The following is a 13851-nucleotide window of genomic DNA, read 5'->3' as shown; positions in this document are numbered from 1 at the left end:
GTAATTGCATCAATACATTCATTTTAATGTTGATATCACGCAAGCAGCTCCGACGGCTACACTAGATGTTATTGGTGAGTCAAGTTAGAGATACTACAGCCTGCATTAGTGGCAGTATAGTGCTTATGGATGTACAAACAGCTATTACAGGCTTATTTTGATACTGAAATAAACCGCCATGGCTCTAAGGCAGGTTGTGGAGTCATAAGAGGTAATTTTTTTAAATTCCTAGATGATATTTTATGAACACTAGACACCTTGACCTTTTGAGTTTGATTGTGACACTTCGAACATCAAGTACGACTCGCTGCATTAATTATTTCCTTATATTTGATTGGTCCAACTGTGCAGCTGGCTGGCAGCCTGGGAGGCAGATTGGTGTCAGTTTCACTCAGAATACCTATACGTCATTAGTGCTCAATGTGAACTTTGCCTATATAATGAAGGAAAAGGTTCTTGGCTACAACCGGAAACCTTCCACACGCACAATTTCAACATCGCATTCCACAAAATCACATTCGTAATAAGCACGATAAAGTTTTACAAAGTAAAAACTTTGTCCCTTATTTTCAATATCCAACATCTTGGTGTGCAAATCACAATTAGACTGACTGTATTTCATTTTCATTTATACGGTTTTATTCAGATATATCTTACATATTTTTAGAGTATATTTTCCTTTTTTGTTTTGTAATTTTTATTCTATAGAACTTTCATTTTTTTGCAGATATATTGCAGATGTTTTAATAGTCCTTTTCCTTTTGTCTATTTTTATTTTTTTATGCAGCTTTTCAATACAGAATATATATTGAGAATATATTTGTTTTATGTATTGAATTTTTATATCTATACAACTTTTATTTTAATTCAGATATTTCTTGGGCTTTTTCTGTAATAATCCCTATACAGATTTCATTGTAATTCTAATATATCGTGGATATTTGAAAGATTATCATCATATTATATTTGAATATTTCCAACATGTTTATTTCATTTGACTGTTTGGCTTTCTCATACCATGCTGATCGTAGGCACCAACACACCAAAGCAAATTCCTTTTCGGCTAGAACCGGCCAATAAACCGGATACTGATTCTGATCCGTCGTGCACTGAGGGGGGGCTCGGGAAAGACGAGTTGATATTTGCCTGCAGAGTGGGAAGATTGTGGTTCTGGTTGTGGAGTGGGAGGTGTGTTTCACTGTATTTAGAGTTGTGAGGAGGCAGCAGGCTGCAATTAATTGAAAGCAAAACCTGTGCTGGCTAAAAATACTCTTTATGTCATATTTTAAGGCATGTTTTTGAGAACAACTGGCAACCAACTTCAAAACGATTCCCAAGGCACACTGGGTAAAGTAGTGTTTGTGCATACGCTTTGACATGTACTAAAATAGGTCCATGCCCATGGGTTTCAAATTATATAGTTATATAAGTGATGGTTGAATGAGGAACTCATAAAAGTGTGTAACAAATTGGGAACGTGAGGATGTTATTTTTGGATATATAATTTGACATTTTTTGGTCTGTACTTAAAAAAGAAAACTCAACAGTATTACAAGTTGAATGGAATAATTAGAGTAGCAGAAGTATGGAGATATTGAGTATGTCCAATTAACAAAATAATGGTAGTTACACACTTTAAAGGATGAAGCACAATCACTTTGGTTACATTTATCAAGGTTTTCCACCAAAGTAAAGCTACTTTTGAAGATAACAGACAAGACAATGTGGACTCTTAAACGTTCAAGCTGCTCTAATCAATATTTCAATAACAATGGTTGAAATGTGTAATGTGAAAAGGGTTTTACACAGGGTTTTTTACATTTAAAGCTTTTACTGATGTTTTCAAATGCTGCTTTGACTGTCTGTCAGCATATTTAATGACATGATCACCCTAACCTTTTAGCACCCTTAGGACATACATACTGGTTGTCCCTTGATTCATCTCAGAGATAATATTGGAAAAGCCCCTACAATGCTAGACACTCTATTAGACACTACTTACTCTACCCTAGAATGACTTGAATCGTACTGTTTTAGCTAATCTTTCACTGTAACTGGGTGGTGAGATTGTGTCCTCTAATACTTTTTCAAGTGAACATTTTCTGTCTTCCATCTATTTTCATTAAGCCTTTTTACATGCCCAAGTGTTTGAAATGTGCTATACAAACAATGCTGTCTGGGTTCAGTCTGACCGCTGTGGACAACCTTGTTTCCAGGTGCAGCAGACATGTATTTACAGCAAAAAGATCTGCTAAATTCCCTGTACCCTGTCTTCCCAGATCAGAATAGCAGAAGTTGGTGAACAAATTGGAGCATTTAGCAGCTAAAGAGAACTATACAGTATAGTCGCTTTATTGGGTGGAGACCAAAACAGAGCTTCAAGACGGACAAATCCTATATAACACACAACAGTGGAGGGAAGACCCAAAAAAGCACAATAGGTGATGCAGAGCTATTAAGTTATCAAGCATATACCTTGGATTATATTTTAAAAACGGCATAGTACTTCAAGTGCGCACTATCTAGCTTACTTATGTAGAACATGAAAGTACTCTATCAGGATTGTGTAACTGTAGATCATTTTTTTTGATCAGGAATAAAAGATTATCAGGAAATCTCTAATAATAACCTTATTTTTTACAGGGTAGCAAATCATGTATTTTTTGAAAATACATGATTTGCTACCCTGTCATTCCGAAATAAAGTAATTTAAGATGATAATAATGATACTTATCCTAGCTACAATCACTGCTACCATGATCACTGGCTAAATGCTTATCCTATTGAAAGTCAATGTAGACAATAGGCATATGTTTGCTCAGACGTTCACTTCATAATCATTTTCGGATGATTTTATGTCAGTGTTATGTTGGTAGTGTTGTTGTAGTGATTGTAGCACCTCAGCAGGTAATCAACACATCTAATCAATAGACATTCAGACCACCAGTATTGATCACTCTGGATGTTAACATGGACAACTCATTTCCAGTTATTTGTCTTGAGCTTCTCTAAAACCTCTTCCGATCTCTAGGACAAACAGTAACACATGACTAAGATATGTTGAGTCTCAAAAGATCACCCAGTACACTTGTACATTTAAAATGTGGCAGGCTAATTACCAATGTTTGCTTAATAACTCTATTTAATCATTGTCAAATCTGTGGTTATTAAATGTGGTGGTTTATACTGCTAAATGGGCTGCTTTTACTTAAAAAATAAAAAAGGTGGAAATGCAGAGAAAACGTTTCCAGAAGAAGCGTTTCATCTCCCTTCCTGAGGTGAAAAATGTTCTCACTCTCCCAGCCCTCGATGGTGGGCCTTTCCCCAGAGTTCATTAATTAGTTAATTAGTTAATTAGTCCGAACAGATGGCCGTGCAACACAAATCAGAAAGCTCTCTGGGCCGGGAGCAGGAATAAGGTAGGAGAAGGTGAGCTGAGGAGCAAATCTGGAAACAACTGTCCCCAAACATCTGAACCAGGCTGTGTGCAGCAGACATTTTGCCCTCGCTCACCCATTTTCATTCCACAACGACATAGCGTATGATAAATTAATAAGAAAAGTATTATGACATTTGCTTTAAGATGCATGTGTACGTGTCATAGTGGAGTGGAGGCATAAGGAGTTTAAGCGGCGTGGAAGGGAGCTGTGGTCACACTGCAGGAGCGTTTATTTAAATGAATACTTTGCATCACTGCAGATACGGAAAAACATTTTCTGACGGTTTATTTTTAGACCGTTCCCATATTCCCCCCCAACCCCTCTTCTGTTTCCTTTCCCTTCACTTTCTCTCCATGTTTTTCCCTCGCTCATCTTTCTCTGTTCCCTGCTCTCTCTTCTTCCCTTATACGCGACTCCCAATCGCTCTCTTAAAGGCGCAGGCATTGTATGAAATGAGGTTGGCATGTGTAAGCTCCTGTGTGTGTAAGTACAGGATAATACTAAAGATTAGAACATTAAACCATTAAAAAAAGGCATGCCTGTGTTTCTCACTTTGACTCAAATTCACAGAGTCAGAGAGGAGCCCCATTAAATATTCAGATGTATGCTGCATTATTCATATGTATATTTTACGCACGGCACACAACCTAGTGGCGCGCGCTCACATTCTGTCACGTGCACAGCAGGTATTTGTATGCACATGCATCTTTATGCTACACAAACATACTAACACACACACACACAAACACACACACACACACACACACACACACACACACACACACACACACACACACACACACACACACACACACACACACACACACACACACTAGGATAATCGCCTTAGTACAGTAACCCATTTAAAGCATATCTGAGAGTGAGAGAGAGAAGGAACACACACTCGCCCACATACCAAAAATGTTCAACAACGTTAAAGGAATCGAGGACACTGCGTCATCCCTCATGAGCAGGGTTGCTCTCCGCCTTTATGTGCATGTATATCTTTTCAATGATCGTGTGTGGAAGTCAATATCCATAGTGTAGAATGCATGAGGGCACTTCAAACATGACAATTTAGATCAACCAGACAGCAAACACCAATGACCATTTTCGCCTTGGGTGGGTGTTTGTCAGCAAGATTGCATCAAAATTACAGGACTGATTTGCCTGACACTTGGTGGAAGCATCGGCCAAATAAGAACCCATTTCATTTTTGGTGTGGGTGTGTTAACAGGGACGATGTATTAGAAACTCTTTTGCATTCACATTCTAATATAAAGTAGGGCATTTGTTCTGCATTCATGTGGTGTTGAGCTATATATGCATAAATGAGTTACCAACTGGGAAATTTCACATGAAAGCCCCCCAAAAATCTGAGCAACTCTGGAAGTTGCCAAGGATTTTGCTTCATGGATCAGTTTTCTTTTCTCTTTGCAGTAACACCAATACTGGATATACTGAGCAATAGAGAAGGTCTTCATCACATCTTATGTAACTGCCAAAGACCTTATTCCTTTTCGTCCAGACCCTCCTGGGACACATGTTGTTAGCATGTCTGCATAGAATCACCGAAATAACATTAAGCTTAACAAGTTCAATGTAAAAGTATTAAACTAATTAATAAAACTCAGTACTATGCTGTTTTTAAATAGACAAAAAATAGATATAAGTAATGATATGATAATTGCTCATGATGGTCTTCATTGGAAGTCCAGGTAAAAGAAAGTAGTACAGTATAACTAGTATAAAATAATATAGGATATAAGGATATAACTCAGAAAATGGGGCTATTGGAGACATGAATGCACCGTTGGCCTTGGCGGACGTCTGAGTAATTCTAGTTTAATACTGCATTCAACAAACCTGACTTCAATTTATGAACAGAATCTCACGCCCAATTTGTTACAGGTCACCATTTGTCTGGCAGTGGGGAAAAAGAGCTCATAACAAGCTGAAATGGAGCACGGTAAAGTCGAAGGTCCAGGTCCTCATTCCACTAACCCTCAGTTCGTCCTTGTCCCCTCTCCATTGGCACGCTCAATAACGCTCTGGATTGTGTTACCCCTCTGTTAATACTCTGCTGCAACTCTTGGATGGCATCCTAAACGACTCCCATTTCTCTGTTTATCATTATTCTGATATGTTGAAACAGGCGTGATGCAATAAACAAGATCTGATTACCCAACCTGGCAACCGCAATTCCAGCGTTAGATAGTCTGTGTGCAAACACCTCCGAAAAATGACGGCTAATGTAAATACTTGACTCCACTGATATCCAGCAGCACAAGGGCTGGGTACACACACACACACACACACACACACACACACACACACACACACACACACACACACACACACACACACACACACACACACACACACACACACACACACACACACACACACACACACACACACACACACCTACCACAGTGACAGGCCTTGCAAGCTTTGCAAAGCTCTAACAGAATGGACAAATAGAATAACTCCTAATCCAAAAATACACTGAAAGCTACAAACACAGATTTCAATTGTGTTGTGAATGACTGAATGTACACCAAAGGCAGGAAGGGGTCGGTGGTGTCTCTGAAGTGTTGTGAGTCTGATCCTTTTTTCGCTTGCATAGTGAATATTCATAGATTTAAAAAATATATAATATTTATTTCCTACTATAGACAAATTACAGTAAGTAAACACATTTTCTCAACACAAGTTGAGCACATTGCATTTCTTTATGAATAAAGATGTTTCCTAGTCTTGCACTTAGAATGTTTTACTCTAAATTGGACCATCATTTACAAAATGAACACAAAGCTGTGTTAAGGAATTGAACAGAGAAATAGTGATCACAAATTCTTTAGGAAAATGAAAATGAAGAAGGGATTGTTTTCATTGACTTCTATACAAAAGGACCTCTTTTTGTCAACAAGTTGGGTGGCCCCCTGCTGGCTATTAGAGAGAATGCAGGTTTAAGGAACTTCAGACCTACTGTAAACGTTTTTATTCTACTTCTGCTTCTCGACCAAAACCCTCATCATTGGTTAGTTTGCCCTTCTGATACAGAAGCTCTCTAGAGATACTCACCATTTATACCTGTCTCTCTTTTGTGTGCTCCGTCTACTTTCCCTGACATGTTCTTTCTGCTGTAGTGTCTCAACTCTGTTGACGTAATTTAAGAGCGGCTTTAGAGTGGCTATTTTGTATGTTTTTGAATGGCATCTTAACAAGTGTATGCTGTTCCTGCATGAAGTGACATTCATATGCATTGTGGTGTTAGCTTAGATTAAGACAATAACAGCCTGCAAAAGGATTGGCTTGAATGTTGAATGATGATTTTTTTTGATTGCACCACCATTTCTAAAACCATGAGTGTAGTGCTATTTGTTTCAGTCCCAGAGCGCTCCAATGACATGCGAGCACGTTCAGGGCTGTGGTTCGTTTAAAAGGTTATGTAACCAATGTCAATTAACACTCTCCAGCCAAAATCAGAGCAGCAGAGAGTCAGTTAATCAGTCTGAATTGATCGATGAATGATTGTGGGTAATCCCTACATTATTTGCTGGCCACAGCGACTTTATAGTACCAAAAGTTGTTTTACCACATGAAATCCCGGAGCATCTACGTGAAGGCAGCAGGAATGCTACGTAGATAAAACCGCAGCCTTTGAGAAATGGCGCTGCAGAGCTGCTACTCAGTACTATTCACACACATCCACTAAGGAGTGGCTCAGTCAGTAGGGGCTTGGACTGGGAATCGTAGGGTCGCCGGTTCAAGTCCCCGAACAGACTTGAAAATATGGAAAGTGGACTGCTACTTGGAGAGGTACCAATTTCACTGTGTGTGCTCTGCTGTGTGCATGTATGTGACTAATAAAGAGGGTTTCATCCGATTCATCTAAGGAGGCATCCATTTACCAGGATGCATTAAACCCTCTTTCCAACTTAGTTTTTTTATCAAAAGCAAATAGTAATTTATTTTTTGTTACACTGCCCGGCCAAAAAAAAGGTCACAAGCCTGTGGGGGCAGTGCTATGATCTGGGGTGGCTGCAGTTGGTCTGGTCTAGGTTCAGCAACGTTATGTGCCCAAAGAATGAGGTCAGCTGACTACCTGAATATACTGAAAGACCAGGTTATTCCACCAATGGATGTTTTCTTCCCTGATGGCACGGGCATGTTCCAAGATGACAATGCCAGGATCCATCGGGCTCAAATTGTGAAAGAGTGGTTCAGGGAGCATGAGACATCATTTTCACACATGGATTGGCCCCCACAGAGTCCAGACCTGAACCCGATTGAGAATCTTTGGGATGTGCTGGAGAAGACTTCGCGCAGTGCTCCGAATCTCCCGTCATCAATACAAGATCTTGGCGAAAAATTAATGCAAGACAGAAATAAATGTTGAGACATTGCAGAAGCTTGTGGAAACGATGCCACAGCGAATGCGTGCCGTAATCAAAGCTAAAGATGGTCCAACAAATATTAGATTGTGTGACCTTTTTTTTGGCCAGGCAGTGTATGTCTATGGTTATTATATTAATTACCAGATGAAAAAGATCATCCGCCATGTTTTTGTGGAGATTTTGTGTACTCATGTTGTGAAGCTGAACATCTAGACATAAAGTAAAGCTTTTAGTTTGCTGAGATAGTTAGCACGATTAACTGTGATTCAACTTTATCACATTGGCTTTACTGCATGACATACTGATGATTGGATCTTCTAGGCTTAAACATTTTGAATTTGAACTGCAATATGCGAAATGCAAATATTCAGTTTCCTTAGAATAAAAAGTCACAGGGCATTCCAGTGCGCTGCGCCCATTTATAAAACACACAACCTGATAGACATCAGCAGTCTGACAGACAGAAGGGGGTCAAGAGATGACACATCACAAACAAAGTCTGCTAACAAAACATCAGATGAATTTATGGCTTATAAAGCCCGGCAGGATGCGGCACACCACACTTACCGAGCACGCCCAGTCGATAGTTCATGGTGACCACGATGACATTTCCATACGCAGCCAGGACGCTGCCATCAAACAAGTTCCCTGAGCCCTCCATGTAGGAGCCTCCGTGGATGAACAGCATCACAGGCTTCTTACGACGATCGCGGATATCTGCACAACAAAGACAAACAGCATTGTTTTCATCTCCATTTATTCTCTGGGAAAAATTCTCAACCACACAGTCAAAATGTTTAAAGGCCCTAATGAGTTAAATAAATACTTCACCCACAAAAGGATAATTTTGTATCAAATACTCAACCTGTGTTACCTTGATTTATTTAACTATTTATTGAAGAAGAAGGAAAACATTTGTTGACTAATTGAAATGAATGGAGGGTCGAATTTAACGATGAAAACCTCTGTTTACAAGCTCATATAACATGTGCAGTATAAGCCAAGTCTCAGTCTTGCGAGCCTGAAGTATATTATAAAGTTTTAGCAGAAATGCATTTGTTTGGGAAGTAGTGAGTATAGGACTTGATAAATATACATGGATAATACTACAAAAGTATGCATGTTTTGTGTAAACAAAGATATACTTTGGTTGTTTTTTAAATGTGGCTCAATTACTACGATTCATAAAAAGGTTTGTTTACTGTGGAGACATGTGAGAAAAACAGTTTCCTTCCAAAATTCAAATTTATTCAGAGCTCGACTAATTGGAAATTGTAATCTTTGTGGTGAAATATTATTTTTTAAGTGACAACAGGTCTACCCACTTAAAACTGACAGTTCTAGATTTGTAGAACCGCAGCAGTTTTCAAAGTAAAAACAATGCCTCTATCGCCTCTTTTCGCTTGGAAAAAAAGATGTACATACTAAGTACGAAGCATTCTCAATTGCCTTTAAGTTGGAAGCGTGTTTCATGTGTGCCCCTACCGATGGTAGATTCCCAAACTTTTCTTCCCCTGCATGTGTGGAGCAAATGGTTGCAGCCGGTTCAGATGCCCTCTCTGTTATTGTTGCCCATCAGTGTGTTGCTATGGTTCACTCTCAGCCCACCCCCCCCCTAGCAGCGTCTGTGGTACGGTCTGACCGTGGACGAGGCTGCGAGAGCGGCCAGTGCAGCCCAGCTAGGCTGAGCGTCTGTACTGTGCAGGGCCTGTGGATAATTTGTATGAAAGCCAGACCAAGTGGAAACATAAATAACAGCCACAGCATCTGTTTACCCTGATGAGCTTCAGCACTCAGAGATGGGGAAGAGAGACAGAGAGAGAGATAAAAGGGGGTAAGATGTGAGGGAGCGAGGAGATGAAAATAGGGCAGTGTGAGAGAACTGACGGGGGGGAAGCGACATGGAGGGGAGGTTCACCGCGAAAAAACATGATAGCAAGGACGAAAAAAAAAATGTTACAAAGCAAGTCATACATCGCGAGGTACGCTAATGAACACTCAAATTCACACAGGATTCACACCGTATTCATAGACACACACACACACACACACACACACACACACACACACACACACACACACACACACACACACACACACACACACACACACACACACACACACACACAGAGACACACACACACTTGCATAGGCAGCTGCGATGTCGAGTCGCTATGGAAACTGCTTCTCGCTAATAGAACTGCACCAGCCATTCCATTGCACCGACTCACTGAATGCCTGTTGCCGTGGTAACAAATTCTACTCACGTATTTGCACACCCGCCTGCATCACCACCTGAATCTCAGGTTACACATGCACTTGGGGTGCGTCACTCGCATTCGCACCTAACACACACATAAGGGGACGCGGAAAATGGCACATATGGCTTCACACATGCAGAGATCTTTTGTGGATCAAACGTGTGACACAGGCAGACTGTCTAAAAATAAAGATTTTCAGTCGTACACTCTGACGCGCTGCTCTTTTTCTGCTCTTCTCCGGTGTATTCTGGAGCTCGGCTGATTTCCCAGAGGATATGTAAACAAGTTCAATTATCCCGGCATTAACAGGACAGTATAGAGTAGTGACATATCAGCACGTCTCGCAGTAACCCTCGCACCATAAATTAAATCTTGGGTGACAAGGAACGTAGGCTGAGATATAGCAGCCATTTTAAAAGATTCAATCTGTTATCTTTTATTTCACTTCTAAATTAATGAATGTCGGTGCTGTGTTTACTCAATTGTTTAAATGCAAATGTTATTGTCAAACATCAAACATGTACTGATTAGGCATCGGGAGGAAACAAAGATAATAATGATTATTGTCTGACGCCTACATTGCCCATAAAGCAACGTGGTTGGTAAAAGTTGGGTTGGACACTAGTAGCCTCGAGCATCAGGCAGACTACAGAGGTCTGGTTTGCTTACTTCTTTTATCTCCAAATGAGGGCTGCAAAAAAACAAATCATATGTTTATTATCTCTGATTAATTTGACTATGGACTAATTGTTTTTTTCAATGGTTTAATGCTTTAACTAAAATACAAAAAAATGAATGTAATAAATGCATACTGGGAATGCAGCCATGGACTGAGAATAAAACATTGATTTACACATTTATTTATTGTTTTTTTGTCATGACTCATTTTCAATTAAATATTTTTCTTAATGATCTCTGTTTTTTTTGTATTCTAAGTATGATAAAGCATCTTCCATCTTTGGATTATGTCATTTCATTGTTTATTTAAATGTTTTGCGTTTTATTTAATATTTTCTGTAGCACTGTAGCTACATCACAAACAAAAGTTGTTTAATATAATTATTTGTTTTATCATATTTATTTTGAATAATAAATTGCCAAAGTTTCAGTTGTGAAGCATGAATAGTAGAGTAATGGCATGAAATATTGCAAACACTCCAACTTTAAATTATACACCAGTGCCTCTTCGACCTCATTTCAGCTAATTAGCACTTTCTAAATCTGCCATTTTGTGCAGATTTGCTCAGCTCTCAGAAACAAAAGCTACAGCGTGTGCCATATCTTCCAACATACTCCAAACAAATCAATGATTACATTTATTGCCAACTATTTTTATAGTCATTTAATCGATTTAATCAATATGTTGTTGAAGACTCCCTAGCCCTATTTCTTTTGTTTTTATATTTTCCGATTATTTGTCTTCAACCTAAACCAAAACCGATTTAAGTGACATCACTCAAGGTCCCCCAGGATCCATACAAAGCTTTGTACAACTTTATATCTCAATATCCAGCAGTACTCCCAAAATCTGTAATTTGGTGGAATTCCCTTTTAAATCTTTATTATTATTTACGCAAGTTTTAGTGACCTCTCGTTACATTATTGGCACTTAAATAAATAAATAGCTCCTTTGTAAGCTAGCCTCTGCTTTACTAGCCTTGCCCAGAAAATGTACTTTCCCCTTGAGGCTTTCTTTCATTGGTTTTTCATAAAACATGGAAGTGTTTATCTTTTGTCCAGGTTCAATTGGAATTTATTGCTCCTCTCAAAGCACAAAAAGTATAAATTGAGCAGCATGCAGTTTTAACTAAGATGGATAAACCAATTATGTTAGCATACAACAACTACAGCTCTCGTTTATAGTTCAACAATGCATTTACGTTATGTTAACCCTGACAAACACAAAGTACCCATTTAGTGTTCCTGGCGTCAAGGTCTTTACGGTATGAAGATAGTATATCTGAAGCTAAATTATAAAATTCTTCTTGTTTCACTTAAAAAATATTACATTGTGAATATAAGAGCCTAAAAGGGTTACTTTTCCCAAATAGTCAGAACCTTTATGAAATGTAAACGTTTTTCAAAAACCTGCAGAGTCAAGGAGTAGGCCAAAAATGCTAAATAAAAAGTCTCCATTTATTTTGTAATAAAAGATAAAAAGCCCACGCATACAATGCCTTAATAAAAGACCTCTACCTCGACACTTGTAAGCACTTCTGACAACATTGACTTTTAATAGGTATGCTTAAAAAATTATATATTTCTGGGTTTTATATATATGGGACACAATGTATTCCTATTTTGATGAAAAAGACTTTACAGGATAAACAACCTTTAGTTATAATCGAAAAATGAAGACTCCATATGCTAGAGAGGATCCGTTTTGTGCAATTAAAGAGGACATAGTATGCTCATTTTCAGGTTCATATTTGTATTTTGTGGCTCTACTCTGACATGTTTCCATGCTTTAAAGGTCACCTATTTTACAAAATGCACTTTTTGCTGTCTTTTATACATAAATATGTGTCACCGGTGTGTAAGGAGACTCACAAAGTGTCAGAAAATACAACCCTCTCTCTTTTCCTCCTTACCCACATCTCTAAAAACGGGGGTACAAAGGAGCTGATCCAGATTTGCTGCCAATATGACGTCAGATTGGAAATGTGGGCTGGCTTTACATTGAACTCCTGGCAACGTCCCACCCCCCGTGACACGTCCCAACCTATCGCCCGTAATATACAGTTGCGAGCTGAATCCCCTCTGCAGCCACCTCTGTGTCTGTGTGTTCAGCAGGATGTCTGCAGGAGGGACTTAGAGTTGTTATATATATATAATACATATAATGTCACTGTTGTAGTGGTAAACACTGAGAAGTGTTTCTTAAATAGAGACAGCGAGAGAGACCATGACGCTCCAAAGGGGCGTGGCCAGCTTCAGCTCAGCTCAAATTTAAAGCGACAGTCACAGAATCAGCACTTTCAAAAACGGGGCTGAATTAGAGGGATAGTGGATATGCTAAAATCAATTATCTGTTTGGTATTTTGAGCAAAAAACATGTCGGAGACATGTTTTTTTATACATTTGAAACCTATAATATATGCCATAAAAGAGCATAATAGGAGACCTTTAATATTCAAAAACTCTTTATTTCTCTCATACTGCCTGTGCTGCAGCACCTCTTTTCACCCTCTGTCTGAAACCAGAGCCCAGTCTGCTCTGATTAGTTAGCTGGCCGGCTCTGCAGTGATTGGTCAACCGCTCAGAGCTGACCCGCCCCTTAGCCTATCTCGTACAATAACGTTGAGTGCTAGCCAATAGAAGCAAGTGTGTTATACAGTGATGTCATTATGTTACAGAGGTAAACAAAGTTGTCCAATGGAGGCATTTCAGGCAGGGGGGGGCTGGAGGGAACATTAGGATTTTAGCTTTGCAGACCACTTACATGCACAAAAACCTATATAACACTACAGGAAAGGAAAGACCCCAAATAGGGCCTCTTTGAGTATATTACATAATATAATAATATAATATATTTTTAAAAAGAGGATGGATCTGGTTGGATGCAAGGGTACATAGTACAATGATTGGCGGGGGCTCAGCACAAACAGAGGGGTGATTAGGGGGTGCAGGTTCGCAGGGGAAAGTCTCACTCAGCCCAAATCCAAGGGCTACAGGGCCAACAAGGAGCTCACTGTCCTTCCTGCAGGCCACCAAAACACTGGCACATTATTCACTCCTCTCTTTCCT

General features: G+C 39.3%; 1 protein-coding gene across 2 annotated transcripts in view; it reads right to left on the bottom strand.

Annotated features, from left to right (window-relative positions):
* The window catches only part of nlgn2b (neuroligin 2b), a 66276-nt gene that overhangs the window by 16921 nt on the left and 35504 nt on the right, over positions 1 to 13851 (bottom strand). For both annotated transcript variants that reach the window (XM_063895802.1, XM_063895803.1), the window contains exon 4: positions 8411 to 8560. In XM_063895802.1, coding sequence (XP_063751872.1) covers positions 8411 to 8560 — 150 coding nt within the window. The remainder of the gene's footprint in view (positions 1 to 8410; positions 8561 to 13851) is intronic.

Source organism: Eleginops maclovinus, chromosome 11, assembly GCF_036324505.1.
Source record: "Eleginops maclovinus isolate JMC-PN-2008 ecotype Puerto Natales chromosome 11, JC_Emac_rtc_rv5, whole genome shotgun sequence".
Lineage (NCBI taxonomy): Eukaryota > Metazoa > Chordata > Actinopteri > Perciformes > Eleginopidae > Eleginops > Eleginops maclovinus.
The sequence above is the reverse complement of the archived record's forward strand: the minus strand, read 5'-3'. Positions and strand labels throughout refer to the sequence as shown.